Below are 19,584 nucleotides of genomic sequence, written 5' to 3'. Positions count from 1 at the left end.
AATAGGTTGGGTTTGTTTGAAACCCACTATTTTAAAAATGCTAATATTATATCTATGTTTATTTAGATAACTCTAATAACATTTATATTATATCCCCTGTGGATCCACTTGACTATTGGAGAATTAATGCGGAAAAGTATCCAACTTTGTCCTTGCATGTAAATTTTTGGCGCCTCTGCAGTAATTGCCCCATCTGAGCTGCCTTCAGTACGGCAGGGGATATAGATAGTGTACACCGTAGAAGCTTATTGCCAGAAAATCCTGAGCCTCTCATATTTATTTTAAAAAATCTAATATATTATAATTTTATATATTAAATATTATAATTCATACCAATATATATATATATAATAACACAATATTAGCGATGTTAAAAAATAATATAGTTTTATTTTGATAATATAATTATAAATTCAATATAATATTTAAAATAAAAAGATATTTTTATTTATAAAAAATTTTTCTTATTTAATAACAATATTTTTCAAAATTTTTATCTGATAGACAGGAACGCTTGGCAGTTAATACGGCATTAGCTATACTAAAAACGCGCTCAAGGGCAAATGAGAGGATTGCAGTATTATACTTAATAAATAACTCTTTTAACGTGGGGAATTTATTAAAAACATTTATTGCTTTGTTATTTGCTACAAAAAATTGAGATGTTATCCTCCTCCAATCCATTCTCTACTTCCTCGACAAAAAAAACGATATCTAGAAATTAACAGTTCTTGCATTATCATTTCTAGGATTTTCAAATTTTTCAATAACGCTATAAGTTTATTTTTTAAATGGTTCGTTTTGTGAAAGTTTTATCCATGGCCATTGAAGCTTGAATACTGGATGTATAATTGAAATAACATATTGATCTTCATATATATATATCAAATCTTTAAAAAATAATAAAATATATGTAATTAATTGAGATTGATAGGTTTAATACCTTTTATTAATCCCATTTAATACGGAGTCTGTCAATGGTTGACCATATTTGAGGCCACTAATTTTTTTTAATTTTAAAATAACTCGTTATTATTGGGGTCAATTATCCCAAATGCATTTTTTCTTCAAATTTTATGATTTTACTTAGTTATATTATATTATATAAAATAATTAATATTACAATCAAATGTCGTTTTAAATTATAACCTGAAGATTTTGACAATATAATACTTTTTGGCCACATTTTACACTTGGTAAGCGTTGAATAAGTTCCTTCAATATAGGATGTTACTGTAAAACATTTATCATATTTGGCTATGGTAATGATAATTCATCTGATTTTGGATTTTCAGAATCAGATGAGGATTAAATAATAATATCCATGCTTATGCTAATCTATTAAATTAAAATATAAACAATAATATTCAAATTAATAAACTATGTGTTAAAAAAATTGAAATGTGAAAAGGAAATACACAGTCGATTAAAAAAATATAAATACTTTTTTTAAAAAAATTCGGAAATATTAAATTTTTCAAATAAGTAAAAATAAAAAGTATTTTTAAAATTGAACGAACGTTAAATTCGAACGCGTTCGTCATAAAAAAGGAACGCGTTCACGTTCAAAGTTCGTCAAAAATAAAATGAACGCCGTTCATCATTTTTTTTCAAAAAATACAACTATTGATACATTTATATATATTTTTTTTTATCTATTATTATATAATTTTTTTTAAAATTACTCTTAATTGTAAAAATATTAAAATTAAATTAAATACATAATTCAAAATTTTGCGTAATATGGATTTTTTAATTACATTTGGTAAAGGGGGGATCAATATAAATATCGGATCGGGTTTGAACCAATATCGGAAAGAATCGGATCGATGAAAAATATGTGGATCGGCTCGGCCCCACAACATAACCACTTTTTTAAAGTTTTTCTCAAAATTTATTAAAATTTTTATGTGTGCACAAGTTTTTTAAAACATTTGCTGGAAAACGTTCAATTGCTTAGACTTTTCGTCAAATGGTACAAAATGCATAAAATTATAGTAGGCCATAGCGAATATGAATTGAATAGCGCATTACTCATAAGCTGAATAATTTATTTTTAAATTTAAAAAAAAAATCAAATATATAATTTACAAGATATCAAATATAAATTTCTTAGAAATTAGATTTTGTTCGAAAAATGTTTTAAGTTGTTTAGATATTATAATTGGTGACCAAGAAAAAAAATTTGTTCTTTATTAAAGATTTGATTGAAAATTTTAGCTCAGGCTCCAACTAACTTTTGGTCAAATAGCCCAAAATACACTAATTTATAATTGCCTATATATGATAGAATAGTGTGCATTATTTATAAATCAAATAATTCGTTTTTGGATTAAAAAAATTAAATTATATTTTTTCTTTAAATTAGATTAATAAGATTTTGTTCTGTAAATATTTTAATACTTGAAGATCCTCCAATAGGTGACCAAGAAGAAAAAAATTTCACTAACCATTAGTTTAATATCAGGAAAAGAAAAATATGTAATATAAATGTAAATCATTTAAGGATAAGTTAAGTTGAAAAGAGAATAATATAGTTTTTCAAAAACAGTTACAAATCAGGAAAAGCAGGGATGGCTAGCTATGTGGCTTGCAACTGCACATCCTACTTATAAGTGCGTTTAATGTCCAATTTCTCAATATAAAAAATGGAATCTTTTTTTATGAATAAGCATATATGTAGTTTTAGAAGTATTCTTTAAGAGAGTGGGGGGGGGCTTTGTACAATATTAAACATAACCATTCTATTAATATAATTTTACACAACCATATTATTTCTTGATTTATTAATAGCCAAACTAATTTCTCCAACAAAAACGGAATATAATGTTTAAGAAAAACATTTTAAAAAGATGAATAAAAAAGTAATTCAAAATGGGTTATAATAATTGATACAAACAAGGCATTTGATGAATTTGAAATTATTAAAAATTTGTCGATGTGTATTTACAATTCCAACACACTGCATATGTTAAGGGCATTTTCCATAATCAATGTATATCTATAATAAATAAAATGCGGTTATGTATCATAAATATGAATAATTGTATTTAATAATGACATTTCTGATATCTCCGTGAAAATTCCCTAGCTAGAGGTCGTAATCTGTTTGGAAATATAAAATATGGCAAACTCCACCACTACCATGTATGGACACATTATCAAAGCTCCAATGTCTCCTCTGAAACTACTATTAGCTATTACCACATCAGGCATTAAATCGATTAGTGATTTTCAGATGGTCTTATTCCTATTTCATGGCCTGGCGTCATGCCTGTAAAAATTTCGGCTTAATTCAAAATTTTATTTTTGACTATTTTACAGTCTGACCCATAATTTTATTATTTGGCTGTACCCTCTATTGCGCGCTAAATCAATCAAAGCGAAAATTTTATAATACTCATTTTTTTATACTCTATATCTAAAGAAGATAGTTTTTTCCCCGAATTTTTTGGAGTATGTTAACTAGAATACATAACGCACATATAATGTAAAATATATTCATCTTTTATTTTATTCTAGCAAATTACAAATTGTATCAAAATGATATACAAAGGCAAAAAAATCAGTTTTTATGAAATATAGTAAAACGATTATTTGCTGGGGTAAAACATAATGATACCCCGCATTTGTCGCACGCAACTTTCGTAATGCCATTACATCCTGGTAATTTACACCTAACCTTTTTTCATACTTTGGCCAATGTGCAAATTGGTCTTTCCGGATTGGGTAAACTGCGCTATACCTCTTTTACACTTTTTTATATATTCAGATTGCACCGATATCCGTCTATTAGCCGAAGTTGAATAAGTACTTTTATTTCCTTTACACATACCTGATTATAATAGCCATATTAGCAAGCATCATATCAAATATACTCGATGATACCATTTTCGGGACCTAATATGAATTCCATATAGTGCTAGTAAGGAATCTATAAGATCCACTCCTCCCATGTTTTATTGAAATTTTTAACAATGTCTGGACACTTTTCGCATTAATGATTTCCTTTTGTGTGGATCCCAATGGCCAAACCATTTGATAACAGATATAGCCTCCGTTCGTTCTTGATCTGTTGGCAAAACGATTTTTGAGGCGATTTGTTATAACCGTTGATACACACTGTATTCCCCTTTGGGTTAATATAACCAGTAGGTTTATACTTGAGAACCAATTGTCAAAGCATAATAAAATTTTGTTACAACGGAACTGCGACAACCATGTTAGAACAGAATTTTCACTAGCTCCAATATCTCGCATACCTTCGGCTTCGAGAATCTTCCCCATTTACATTTCATAATTATAAATAATACCATCATTTCCACATAATAAAAAAATTAAAACCCCACTTTTTAAGTTTTTGAGGGTTGTATTGTTTCATCTTACTTTGCCCTTCGAAAGGAACAACTTGCTCTTCGACTTTCTCCTAATGCGATTTCTTAAATATCTGTGATCGTCAGCAGAGGTCGTAAGAGCATCATGCTATTCGGTCCCAAAAGGACATGCTTTCATATTGTCATTTAGGTGAAGACATGATTTTATGAACTCGCATCCTTTTACTGACATAATATTAGCCATTCGAGACTAGTATTAGCCGCCTAATATAAACGAGTTCTTGCTAAATTTATAATGCTCATATAGAACACAATTCTTAAGAATTGTTCTAATTCATCTAGCCTTAATTAAGTGGCCTACTAGAATCTTTTTTGGATTACATAAAGATTAGATTATAATACTATCAAGATGAAAGTAAATTTCTCAGTAAAATTCTGAAGTAATATATCGGACTTTCAACTTTATTGGAGAAGGTTAAACAGCCTTTCCAATCTTGGGCTATGTGGGACATTAGTTAAGGGTGCTTTCAATATCCGAATCATCTGATTCAATTATCCCTAAAAATTATTGCATAAAAAATACTAAATTTACCAGTGTCATATGGTATATATTCTTCATAAGACGATTCACTCAATTGAGAATTCTCACTCTACCGGTATTTAAAATTTATTCCTAGTCATTGAACTATATATTTATTTGATAAAATTTTCAATAAATATTTGTTAACATACCATATTATAAGTAATAAAAAAGTATTATTATTTAAAAATTTATAAAAAATATAATAATTATATTAAATGATATTATATTTTTACTAGTTTTCAAATATCTATAGAATTTCACTGAAATTTGAATGATTTATAACGAAACTAAATTTAAATTTCCAAGGTAACCATTATATAAAAGGTGAAAATTTAATGTATAATATTTGATAGAAAAAAGAATGTTATGTTCATGATTGAGTATTTATTATAAAATATATATGTATTACTTAGAATTATAAAATGCGCGTTAAAATGATTTATAACAATATTTATAATGCCTCAGGTTTACGCGATGCAATAGAGGGTTAATAAATTGTTTCAAGGAGAAATTGAAATCGTGAGCAGTAAATGGATATTAAATGTACTAAGATTTTCCAATAATTTGATTTAATATAATTTAATTTTTTTTTAAATCGGCACATTCTGGCGGCAAAAAAAATCGAAAATAATATCAAGATTAAATTTTTTAGATCATGAATTATAAAAGTGATTAAATTTTTTAATTATAAATTACAACATTAAATGAAAATGCATTTGAAAATTTTTTTTATTGTGCATGTAGAAATTTTTTTTGAGACATTATGAATTTGATATAAAATATAATTTAAATAAGAATAAATTATAAAGTTTTTGGGAATGTTGACTTTTGAACTTGTCTCTCCCATTTGAGTACACATTCAATTAAAAATTACGGCCTTTTTTAAATCTATTTAATTTTCTGTCTGACAGACTTTCCTTTAGGCTCTGATTTTCCTTAAAACTTTTCTTATCAATTAATTTATATGCCTCATTTCTAGTGTTGCTAATCGGCTAAAAACTTCGTCTAAACCTAATTAGGTTTAGCCAATTTAGTCAAAAATTCGATATCGTCTGTCCTTTACGCTACATATAAGCCTAGCCTTAATTATTATTTATTAAAATTATTTTAATTGCATAATTTAGTAGGGGTGTACCGATACCACTTTTTGGAGGCCGATCCGATCCGATATTAAATTGATATCGGCCGATTACCGATCCGATATCATATCTAATTTTGTATTCTGTAAAGATACCAATGGTTTTAATTTTTAATATACTTTTTATTAGTATAAGATCTATAATTTAACTCTACACATGTCATTTGAATATATTATAATAATCAGTTATATTTTATATTCAATTTAATTGCAATTCTAAAAGTATATAAAATATTTTTATTGTTAAATCACTTTTATATAACATTAATCTATATACATAATAAGTAATAAACAAATATATTATGAAATTTGAAATAAATAATTAAAATAATATTTAACATTAATATATCGAAGATTTCTTTTTAGAAATACCAAAATTTCAAATTTATCAGAGTCAGTCTGCGGCGATGGTAACTGTCAATATCACCAGCTTCACTAAAAAGAGATTATCGCCCACTTTTATAAACAGAATGCGCAAAAAAATAACAATATGGCAGAATGTTTATTAATTAATTATTATTAAAAAAATATACATAAAAATGGATTTCGATTTTATTTATAAAAATAAACGATTTTACATATAACTTTTTTAAAAAAATTTATAACATTTTATTTTTGATAAAGACGCCATTTTATATAGGATCGGGAAATTTTATAATTTTGACCGATAACCGATATTTAAAATGGGTGAAATATCGGCCCGATTCGATATAAAATATCGGTACATCCCTACGTTTTAGCCGATACCTAATTAGATAATATCGATTTTTTCACCTAAAAACTAGGTTAAGCTGTTTTGGAGTCGGTTAAAATTGGCCGATTATGCAACATTACCTATTGACATTCATAGCAACTCTAACATATATTGTTTATCTGACTTTCCATATCAGGCCAGTAAAAAAACCAGTTTGAAAAAAAAATAGTTTTTTGATCAAATTTTATCTAAAAATGCCAAAATCTTTTGTAATTTTCATGCATAAAAAATCTTCAAAGATTTTTTTCCAAACTGATAAAAAGTCACAAGTTAACACCGACAGTATCTTAATTCCTAAATAACTCTTGTATAACTCCTGCAACATAGAATACTGCAAACGTCGCGGTTGATAATTTAAATAAGAACAAATTATTGATGTTTTTTGAAACATTAATCACGATGTTGACTTTTCAACACCTTATTTTTAATAAAATTATTAACTTGTGAATGGTAAAATTAATTTTTGAATTGAGTTATAAATGTTTCTATTTATTTCAATGTAATTTTAACCCAACATTAATCAGATGTGCAGGCCTACACGAAAACAGAATACGGTACAGCCGTGATATTTTAGAGACATGTAGGCCCGGCCCTAAGCCCGGGTACATAGGCCTGGCCGTATTTTAATTTTTTTAAATATACCTGGACAGGGCCTAAAAAAAATTTTAAAAAATATCCGGACTGGACCTTATATTTTAAAAAGCCATTAATAGCTATAAAAATTAAAAATAAATAAAATATATTTTTAAAAAATACGGGATGGGCAGGGTCTGAAAATATAAAACACGGTCCGGGCGTGCAAATGGTATCCCTGCTGGTCTCTTATTTATTTAAACCTCACATTTTCTCTCTGAACCACCAAAATTATTTTAAAAAAAATTCCACTAAAATTTTGGCCTTTATAAATCCCCGAAATTGATAAAATTTACATTTTTATAAAATTTTGATTCTTTTTATGATAAAAATATATTATTTTTAAAAAATTTCAATTATTTGTTTCTAATTTTTAAAATCTTCGACTTACAAAATAATTTTTTGCTTTTTTATAAAAGTGACGTGAATGGATTTAGAACCCTAAAATAATCAAGAAGCCTTAAAAAATCATATCATTTTTTAATATCATGATTTATACCCATCCAACTAGGATTTAATTGTTGAATTGGTTAAAATATAATTGTATTATCTTATTAAATTGTTTGCTAAACAAATGTATTTAGTTAGACCATAATCGTCTTGGCTCATATTTTTAAGGTCTCTTATAAAGAAATTAAATACTATTATATCAAACATTCTTTTAATTTTGTTGTATGTATTATTAAATAAATCTTCAATTTTTTCTATCTATATTTTACGATAAAATAAATTTATAATTAGCAAGTTTGCCACCATATTTATATTTCGCGTTATTCATAAATTTTTAAAAATTAATTACTTTATAATAAATGGAAGTTGCGATCTTTGATCTAAGTTTCCTTAACGTTCTCTAAATAATCTTGCAATAATAATAAAAAAGCGATTATTTTAATTTTTTTAAATCTTGTTTAATTTTTAAGTTTCACAAAAAAAATATATTATTTTTAATATTTTTCGACATTTTAAAAAAAATACAAATGATGCGCATTTATAATTTAAATTATATTGCCATATTATTTATCTATTAAATTTATAATATATTTTCTATAAAACATTGAAAAATTAACTTCTTTTAGAGTTGAAATCGTTATTTTTAAAGAAAGTCGTCGTATAGACATGATTGTGACATAACTAGCGTCATAACAAAACTTTGTTGTTTGATGATTTAAGAAAATTAAAAAAAAAATAAAACAAAAATTCACTCACTAATACATGATTGCATGTATAAAATTTTGATTCGCACCTCAAAAATATTTTAAAAAATTTGTTTTTATATAAAAAAAATTTCGAACGTGAACTTAAATTTAAAATAAAAATATTAACAAATTTCTATAATCTATCGATTGATTGTAATGATGCATTTTTTATGAATCTTTAACTTTATTCCCATCCCTTTTCAAAGAATTGTTTACTGAGGTGAGAGCTAAAAATATGAAATATAAGGCAATTTATTGAAAAATATCCAGTCGTTCGCTAAAATAAGATTAATGATCCGATTAAATGCATGATTAGGTGTGGTAAAAATACACTATTTTATTTATGCGCGCTCAAAAAAGATAAATATTGTAGGCATACTCGTAGAAATACCATTAACATAATTAAACATTCATTTAAAAAAATTTAATCGCGTAATCTTAAAAATATTACTTTTAGAGAATCGCCTATTTAAGAATTTTTGGTTATCGGTTTGGCTAAAGGAATTGAGCGATTTGCTATGTGCAGAGGTGTTAATAATGTTTTGTTCTAGAATCGAATTAATAGCGGGTGTATTAGCCAAAGATAGATCAAAACGGTAATAAGAATGATAGTTTTTATGGTCAGCTAAAGTACTACCTTCGGCATGTATTTTATTAAAATCTATATTTTTTTCCTTCCCCATGTTCTTTTCAATTTTTTGGATAGATTCATCCCCAATTTTTTGGATAGTTCGTGACGCTATAACGTCTTTATCAATATATTGGTCATCATCGGGAGTATTATCAATTTTTTCGTTAACGCCAAATGTATCGCTTGACTCTTCCAACTTATTTAGAATAGGTGTTTGATTATTTTGAGACGCATAACTATTTGAATTTATGGCATTTGGGGGAACGACCGGATAATAATAGTAATAGAGTATGGGTGAATTGATGGGAACGGTTTGAGGGGAATTTAGTTGATATTGTGGGTGCTGTTGTAGATTTTGGGCTATAAAAAGAGATAGTGTGTTAGATAATGTTAACAGCTTTAAATAAATATAATTATTTTATAATATTAAACAAAGTTATTAAAATTAGAGCCATGCAACGGATTGCAGATTTGTAAATAAAAATAATTTTTGTCCGGTATGAAAAAATAATGCTTATTCAATGTTAAATTATATAATTATTTGACTGATGAAATGGATTGAATGTCTGAATTCCCGGAATATCAAATAAGTGGTCATTTTTATGCATACTTTACCTATCATTATGACAATAAATAAAATTTATATCTAGATATTAAAAGCAAGAAAATTAAGCTTTATGGCCGATTTCTTTCAATTTCTATAAACACGTTATATATATATTCAAGTTAAATCAAAAATAAAATTTGGCTCATTATCAATTATATTCGCTGAGGTAATTTATATTAAAGGTAAAAACATAGGTTTTTTTTACTAACTATCGATGTATCGTTAAGCATAACGATTCAGTTCAATTCGTTCTTAGCTAAAATTTTAAAATGGTTTAATTACATTCCGATCACTTTTGAACAAATTTATATCCGTTTGTTCTGGTTAAGAAATTTATAACGTTCACTTTGATTTTTATAAGTTCTGGATTTTTTAATTTAATCAACTCTAATGGTTTAAATTATAATCAACTCTAATGATTTAAATCATTATTTTATAAATAACATTTTCACCAGCAACTCATATCAAGGCTGGGCAAATCAGTCAACTGCAGCTACAAAATCTTCCAACGGTCCCTTTGAAATAAGAAATCATTGCAAAATCGTTTTTTTCCCTCAATTTTATAATTATAAATTAATTTAAGGATTCTATATTTCTTTTTAAAATATGAGATTTTAATTTATAAACTCAAATTAGGAATCCAGAAGGTCAATCGCAATATGAAAAAGCATAACTTAGTATAATATATCTGTACTATTTTCCTCTTATATTTTAAACTCTTTCTTAGGTGAAAAATACCAACAATAATGCTTTGAAGAGCTCAGGAAATTTTTTTTTTGCATATGTGGTTATGTAGTAAATGTGTGTGTGGAGTGGGACATGAAAAAAGGTCAGGCTCGTGCCCACCTCTAAAACTATCAAATGCTATGCTATATCTGTCTTTTAAAAAAAAAAATTAAGACAATGAGTGACTATAAAATTTAATTTTAAAGGGTGAAAAAATAATAATATTAATAAAAAGGGAAAGTGATGCTATATCTGTCTATTTTTAAACAAAAAAATTAAGACAATGAGTGACTATAAAATTCAATTTTAAAGGGTAAAAAAATAATAATATTAATAAAAAGGGAAAGTGTAATATTTGTCCAATAAAGAAGACAAAAAAACAATAGTAAAATAAAAAGGCACTTTATAAATTTCTTTAATAAATCTTGGAAAAAATTTATAAGCTTAATCATGAATCAAAACTGGCCAATCAGTAAGGGAGGAAAAAATACGACCAAATCCATGGAGGGCTCTATATATAATTGCTATGTTAGCCTACTATAGCAAACATCAAGACTGCGTGAATCAAGCGAAAGTGATTGCATTTTGGCAAAATGCATATAATGTACTGAATTTTGCGAAAATAGTTCTTTTTTGGAGAATTTTAATGCCTGCGAAGAGGCAGAATGAAGAAATTAAAAATAATTTAATAATTATGCATGTACGAACGGAATATCATATCATATTACATTGATATATTCATATACAAAATTATATAATATGTACAGTAATTAATATAAAATTAAAAACAGAATCTAATTATTACTATTCATACTTCCACCACCCGATCCGACGCCTACCACATTCCCAAATTGATTATACTGGGGCGGATAGTAATAGTAAAAAGGTTGTTGCATTTGCGAATTAAATTGATTGTGTTGACCTAATGACAATGCTTGAAATTGTTGATGCATTTGGTGGTTGTTGATGTAAGGATTTTGTGTTTGAGGTTGAGTGTTTTGTTGGTAAACATGATGGTGATGGCCAACGTTATGATTAAGATTGAAGGGAGAAAAATTAGAAGGTTGGAGTGGAGTGGCATTAACAGAAGATGTCAAGGAAAGGGGGGAAGAAAATGTAGCTATAGCTGAGGATATCATTACATTTACAAGATTACTGCTGTTACTCGTATTTACATTAATATTAGAGTTAGTATTCGCCAATGGGTGTTGATTGAAAGGTATAACGGGTTGATAATATACGAGCGGGGAAGAAGGGTTAAGGTTGGAAGTAATATTTTGACCCATTTGGTTTTGCAAAGAGTGAGTATGAGTAAGATGGTTATGAGGAAAAGAAACTGATGGAATCAAAGGGAAATTATTTGTATTTGAAGGGGTAAGGAGAGGAGGAGGAAGAGCCATCTGAGATAACTGGGATTGATCATCAGGTAAAAAATCTTAACATATTTTTTATACATAGAATATTTAGACTATTTAGTTTAAATATGTGTAATTTAAATTTTACTATATTTAATTTTAACTTAGAATTTAAAATAAATTAAAATATTTAGATAAAGCCTATATTCATGTTTGCCATCAATACCTTTAACATTGGTTGGGATAGGTTGATAGAAAAGGGCGCTTGGAGATCCGTAATTAAGATTTATCGAAGGATTTAGGTATTGTGGAGTGAGGTAAAATTGCGGTTGATGTAGTGTAGCGTACTGTTGTTGTTTGTTCCCGTTGTCAGAATACAAGGAATTCCTTCCAAACAATTGTTTGTTAAAATAGGTATTCCTATTAAGATTTAGGTTACTACCCATTCCAGCAGCTAAAGTGTTGGGTGGGTGGTTGAGATGTGGTTGATAAATTTGAGCTGATTGTGGGTAGTAATAAATGTCTTGATTATTATTGTTAGTTAAGTTATTTTTGATATGTTCAATGTTATGAAATAAATAGTTGGATCTATTGAGACCAGGAAAGGTGGGATTGTTTGAAAGGGGATGATGAGTGCCTTGCCCCAATCTATTTCTTTGAATCGATTTGTTAGTTTGAGCATTGTGGATACTATTTGTATAATTGATGTTAAGGTTATTGTGACTGGCATTATCCGCAAATTTGCATAATAAAGGTTTGTTGCTCCCTTTATAAAAAAATGGTTCAAAATTTTTTTTAGCAGAATGATTTATTAATCTCATACAAAAATATATTTCGGGTAAAAACCTTCAACGATTTTTCCGTTGATATTAGAAATAACGCGTTCACAACAGGATCGAGATTCCATTCTAAAATAATAAATTAATATCATTAAATTACTTATTTATAAAACAAATTAAATAAGGCTTAATTTTAAATGTGCGCCAATACAAATTGATCCTATAATCCATTATTTTTTATTCTTACTACTTATCTTAACTGAACAAATATTTTATGACATAATATGTAAAATACCCTAATCTGTTTTACAGCATTAGTAAGTAATTCAAATATATCAGGTACTTATACTATTATCTTTTTGAAAATTTCTGTGATCTATATCATATGACGAATAAATTTTTAATTAGTTATTTTGATATATCAAATCAAAAATTCAAAAATATCGGCCCAATATCAACATATTAAAAAAAATCAGGCCGCGATATTAAAATGTCAGTCCTCGCCATTATTAAATTAGGCCAATTAAGGTTAAAAATGTATCATATATCTCAATAACCTAGCAAATCCTACACCCCGACTCTTTAAATTATTTCCCATTTCTTTGAGTATACGAATGGACAAAACTGGTCCATAAGGGGATATCATTTTTTCCAAATCTCTTTCTTGCATATGTGGGGGTAAATTAGCAATGTAGAGATTGGTAGAATCCAACGACTGTTGCTAGTATAGAAGAATGTAGATAAAATATATAGCTCCTAACATATAATGCTAAAATTTGAGAGACTTTTTTTAATTGAAAATTATTAGATTACATGAATTAATAATATTACTTTTCTATATAAAATATTTAGACTTATAGTATTATAATAAATTTAATTAATCATATTTTTTTCAAATTTAAACTTACAAACCTTAGCCATTTGAACCTGAGAACCAGATGATCTCAATTCTTTTAATGCAGTTTGAGCAGAATCAGCATCTTCAAAATCAACGAATCCAAAACCTTAAGTGTGAAGGACAAATATGTATTAAAAAAATTATACACCTATTTTATCAAATATTTATAAAACGCGATTTTAATTAACAAACACTATTTAAAAACATGGGAAGGCCCAAAACTTCCTTAGTATAAATGACTTGATCCAAAGAAAATTAAGTGATTCACAACATGTTTTATAATGGTTGTTGCTTATAATTAGTTACATAGTTTTAAATCTATTGTGCGGGTTTGAATTTAAATTTATTCACTTTTCGATAAAAATGATCGCTCAGTTCAGGATGCCAGCATAGACTAATCCCAGCCCATTATTTAACAAAATAAAAGAGGACTCACAAACTTCTCTATTAAAGCTGTTATAAAGTCCTTTTATAAGAAATTTAAAGGATTTTGACTCTAGAGTGAGAATTTGGAATAAGATAATTAACGGGAAAGTCTTAAATTTCATACTATATTACAATAGGGTGTTAGTTATGGGTGAGGCCCGGTAATTAGTGAAATCATAATAAAGCTGTAAGAGCGATGGTATATCATTGGCTAAATAAGTGTTCATGTTGTATTTGAGAGGGTAGCAATGCTTTGGTCTATTTCTTGTTCAATTGTGAACGTATAATTTTTCGAAATATAGGAATAGAATACTTTTCTTCGGCCATATTATTGAAGCTTAACTCAAGTCGGGTATCTATTGATAAAAGAATCTCCAAGTAATCATTCATGATATTAAGCGCCTAGCCCCAATCGTCATATATATATATATACAACAGAGCAAAGCTTAGTTCTCTCATGAAAGCCCAACAGAATGGGATAAAAGATGGAAAATTAAAAAAACCATCCACGTTTTTTTGGACAGATCGTTTCCTGTGCGTGAAAGAGGCAAACCCACTATCTTAAACACCCATGGGAAATAAAAGAGGTATAAAGTCCATGCCCGATTAAATAAAAGTTTGATTATGGAAGGGTTATGTTGGATATGTTAATTATACTTTTATTTGAGAACTTAGAAATAAACATATAATTAAATTAAATAAAAGATACCAATACAAATACAATCATTTCAATAAAACTAGTTCTATATTGAAGATAATCAATAATCCATTCCATATTCAATAATATCCATCATCGTATCGGAAAATTGAAAACATCGGTGTGAGCATGACCATATTTGTCACTTATTAAATTTATAAATTGCGTCGGACAAATTTTTGAAATCTCTTAATAGATTGGCCAAGAGTATTCTTGGTAAATAAAGTAAGAGCAGATGGAACGCTATTTGAGATCAGAGGCAAACCCCTGATTGGTAAGCTGTCTCTTCATTTAGATGGGAAACAGAAAAAGTACTCCCTCCAAAATCAGCCATTATAAGTAAATAACGCTATTAAAAATCATCATTGTTTTAGATTCCCATTTCAATAATAAAGGTAATTTTCCTTATAAAATTGTGAATAATAAAAAAGTTAATTTATTCATAAATCAATAAAATATTTGATTATCAAAATCTTGGTAATATTTTTAAAATAGCCATACATTTTGTCAATGAATGAGCACACTTTAGCGGATGTCAAGGTGGTTTACTAAATCAATGATCATATTTAAACCCGGTATAAAAGAGCGCAGGCGCATATTAATTATAGAGTAAACTACTTTTTAAAATATTTTGTAAAATAATGCTACCAGATATTTTACAAAAAAATTAATATAAAATAAAAAATAGTATATAATTTACCTTTGCACAAATTTGTTTCTTTGTCTAAAATAGCTTTTGTGGATATGATATTACCGAATCTAATAGTAAGATTATAAATATTTAATTGATCACGTTTCACAGGACAAAATCTACCATTTATAATTTAGCTCTTATAATTTTAAATATTAATTAATTCTCAACAAACCTTTAATCATTTATAAAATTTCTGTTTTTATTTATGTTCTCTTTACTTATAGTTAGGCCTATTCAAAAATTATTCTTTATTCAAATGCGATTTAAAATTTATGAGTATAAATAAATAAACTCATTATCATTAATTTAATACGAATAATAATAATCGGCGACTAATATATCGATAAATATATGAATATTTACGAATTATCAATATTATAAAAAAGTTTAAATTTCAACTTTTAATCTACTTTCTTGCTGTATTTATTTAAATCAGAGACCTGCAGAGGTTGAAATTTTAGGGGCCACCTGGATTGGTCTGGCTCAGATTTTTATTTAGAATTTTTAAAATTCCATTATCTTCAAAATTTGACGAACAATTAAATTGTTTCAAAAAAAATTGAAAATATAGATTTTCCAACATCTTCCCATTGATTAATTATTATAATTATTTTTTACAATTTAATCATCCCGGTCCGAATTTTGAAAGTCATTATTTTTTGTTCCGGGTATGCAGGTCTCTGAAGAAATAAAAAAAAAGGAAAAGCACTATGCTAATAAATTTCAATTTTATTGTAATCATGTAAATTATTTTACTTAAAAAATATGTTATAAAAAAATTAAAACAAGTATATAAAAATATATAAAATTACTAAATAAAAATAAATATATATTTTAAGTATCGAAGGCTCTTAAAAGAGCTTAATTTAATAATGAATATGTACCTAAAAAACAAGTATAATTGTGTTTAAAAATTTCCAATTGAAGTTTTTGTTTAAGAAATAAGGATTCGCGATTTTTGTTAGTTATATTTATTTTTATTTAATAATTTTATATATCTTTATATACTTGTTTTAATTTTTTTAGTGTTTTATCATTTTTTTAAAATAAATAAAAAGTATTTAATAAAAAAAAATATGTTAATATCTTGTAAACGTTTCAAATTAAAATATAATCGCGTAGGCCCGAATTTGTTTGTCATAGCAAATAATTTATAATAACAAATTATAAATTGAAAAATGAATTGGTTAAACTTTATTTAAAATATATTCCAGTAAATTAATAATATACCTATAGGAATAACTAAATAATTCTAACGAAAAAATATATTTCAAAAGCGTAGTTGATTTCTTATTAATTTGTCAACTGAGTTGCGCCATAATTCATTTGTGACCCAAATAAATTGTTTTAAATATTTTTTGGTTTCATATTTATGATTCGAATTTTCAAATCGAATACGAGTAAAAAAAATTATTCGTCGACTAATATGAATAATAGAAATATCATTATTCGATCGAAAAAATATATTTCAAAAGCGTAGTTGATTTCTTATTAATTTGTCAACTGAGTTGCGCCATAATTCATTTGTAACCTAAATAAATTGTTTTAAATATTTTTTGGTTTCATATTTATGATTCGAATTTTCAAAGTAAAAAAAAATTATTCGTCGACTAATATGAATAATAGAAATATCATTATTCTATCGAATTATTCAATGGGCAAAGAATCACAGACATCGAAATTAGAAGAATGGCGGAATGTCATTTGGAAGGATGAATTATGATTCGAAGTGCCCCAAAAAAATTATTCGTCGGTTAATGGCCATCATAAGTATCCTTTACAAACACATAGTGACTGTCCTTTTCAATCTTAAGATCCGCTGTGACTAAAAAGCAATATATAAAATTAATCGTATTATTACCAAATATTTAGAATTATTTGTAATATTCGTAAATAATTATAAATTTTTCGTAAATAATTAAATTATTTGAAAACATTTAACATTAGAACTTTTTAATTTATTTCAAACATCTACAAACCATTTTTTTAAATTTAATAATCCCATTTTTAGAGCTTTAAAAATATTTTTGAAGAATTTAATTACCAAATATGGACTCATTAGATTTGGAATAATGTAGTATTTAATTTTTTAGGTATAATTCGAAGTGAAGTGTATATTGGAATATCAGGTAGGGTTATAAAGAGATAAAGAGGAGGCGAGGTGTTCAATCTAGAGCTTAAAAGAGTTTGAAATACCCGATAATTATCGGGTTATGAAGAATTGGATGGATTACGTTTAGGAATACCAAAAAGCTTATGAATATCAAAAAAGTATAGATAAGTCCAATTAAGGATGCCTAAGATAATTTTATTTCGTCAGAGTAGGGTCATACAGTGAGGACGATTAAAGGATGGTTTAATAATATATAATTAAGAATGGTCATCATCTAGTCCGGACCTTGATCTTATTGAAAACATATGGCATATAAAATTAAAAAAGAATTAGGTATGTAAATACTAAAGAAAGTTTGAAAAGTAATATCATATTAAAATGGAAGAAAAATTAGCTAACATTCCCTTAATATCCCTGAGAGAATTGAAGAGGTAATTCTTGAGAAAGGAGACGTAAAATATTAAAAATAAGTGATAAATAATTATGGTTAGAATAGTGCAGGGTTGACAAACCAACAAGAACTCAACAGCAACAGATTTTTTTATAATGATTTAATTTATATATTTGGTAATTATTGAATAATAAAATAAACATTTAAATCTTTTATAAATTTAACCAGTCCACTTATTATTTAATCTCTAAGTAGAAAAATCTTCATACGACAAACAGACTCGGGCCTGAATTTCTCGAATAATGAATATGAATATAGTGGCACTTATTAGAGGCCAAGTGATAAAAAAAATTAAACCATGGGCGGGGGTGTTAATTTATTTTAAGGTGACTAAAAAAACATTTTGTGGGCGGGCTAGAAAAAAATAACCAAATCAATCAATTTATAATTAAAACATAATATTCTAAATTAGGGGATTAGGAATAATTCTAAAAGCCATGAGGGAGGTGAGGGGGGTTAACTCGATTCCAACTAACAGGCCATTGACGTTAAGATTCCATTTAAGTCGCCCTCTTATCTCAAAGACGCAGCACATACATTTTAACCAATCACTTCTAACTTAAACCTATCGATAACTCAATTTAAAGGAATATATAACGTGATAAAGTATTTTTTTATTCTATAAAAAATGATGTTTTATTTTTATTTAAGTATTTTAAGTATATCATTAATAAATAATTTTATAAGACCAAATATTGTTAAAGATATAGGAAATTTATTAAAAGCCTAAATGATATTTTATTGTTTTAATATTTATGCGATTATGCGAATGAGAAACAAAAAAATTTTAAGTGTTACTGATAAAATATATTTTACATAGAATTCTGATATATAATATCTAGTAATCCGCGTCGAGTCTAATATTTTTCAAACACGGCCCAGGCCCGAATTGTGAAATAAAAGAAATGTCCACCCGGCAAGAATTTATCTATTAAATATAGAAAATTTTATTTCAATTTCAAATATTCAAAACGTTTAAAAAAATATATTAAATAAAAACTTATATTATAGGAAGAAAAAAAATTTAAAAATATATACATTCAAAATTATATAAACTAAAATAATGGGTAACAAATAAAAGGTATTTAAAATATTTTTTGATTGTATTATAATTATCGTTAAGTTGGCGGATCTATATCTTTGGGGGGGGGGGCATCAGATTAATACAAAAAATGGTATGAGAATCAAATAAAAAATAACTAAAATAACTTTTGACTAAAATGTTAACTTTAGCATAAATTGGTCGGGTCTAGGTATTGGGGCGTCAGTAATATTTTAATCAACATTAAATATTGATATGGGTATCAATAGAGCTAATTAATTGACAGGCTATCAGCTGGTATTTAATATTATCAATTATTTATTATGAAATTTGAATGAATAAAATAGATTTATAAAAAGTTTTTCATATTAGCTGTTTGTTAAATAATTTTCCATGACTTTTTACCTAAAATATTTTATTGCATTATTTGTAAAATATTGATAGATTTAAAAAACGTCTCTGAAGTTAAAGGGGAAAGTCTCGTAAGCTGTGGAGTTGTTTAGTTTATGGCGGCGAAACATGGGCAA

General features: G+C 26.6%; 1 protein-coding gene across 5 annotated transcripts in view; it reads right to left on the bottom strand.

The window, feature by feature from the left end:
* Positions 1-2,882: 2,882 nt before the first annotated feature.
* The window catches only part of LOC135923031 (putative uncharacterized protein DDB_G0282499), a 57,880-nt gene continuing 41,178 nt past the window's right edge, over positions 2,883-19,584 (bottom strand). The window contains exons 4-11 of one of the 5 annotated variants that reach the window (XM_065457623.1): positions 15,458-15,516; positions 13,649-13,740; positions 13,294-13,457; positions 12,804-12,865; positions 12,184-12,723; positions 11,408-12,037; positions 9,090-9,629; positions 2,883-3,001 (exon numbers count right to left, since the gene is read on the bottom strand). In XM_065457623.1, the coding sequence (XP_065313695.1) occupies positions 2,991-3,001; positions 9,090-9,629; positions 11,408-12,037; positions 12,184-12,723; positions 12,804-12,865; positions 13,294-13,457; positions 13,649-13,740; positions 15,458-15,516 (2,098 nt within the window). In that variant the 3' untranslated portion in view covers positions 2,883-2,990. Of the gene's footprint in view, positions 3,002-8,649; positions 8,866-9,089; positions 9,630-11,407; positions 12,038-12,183; positions 12,724-12,803; positions 12,866-13,293; positions 13,458-13,648; positions 13,741-15,457; positions 15,517-19,584 lie in introns of those variants that run through there. The other 4 variants (XM_065457620.1, XM_065457622.1, XM_065457621.1 and 1 more) reach the window with 4 other exon arrangements.

The sequence above is a fragment of the Gordionus sp. m RMFG-2023 genome, chromosome 1 (genome assembly GCF_954871325.1).
Source record: "Gordionus sp. m RMFG-2023 chromosome 1, tfGorSpeb1-WG-v2, whole genome shotgun sequence".
Lineage (NCBI taxonomy): Eukaryota > Metazoa > Nematomorpha > Gordioida > Chordodea > Parachordodidae > Gordionus > Gordionus sp. m RMFG-2023.
The sequence above is the reverse complement of the archived record's forward strand: the minus strand, read 5'-3'. Positions and strand labels throughout refer to the sequence as shown.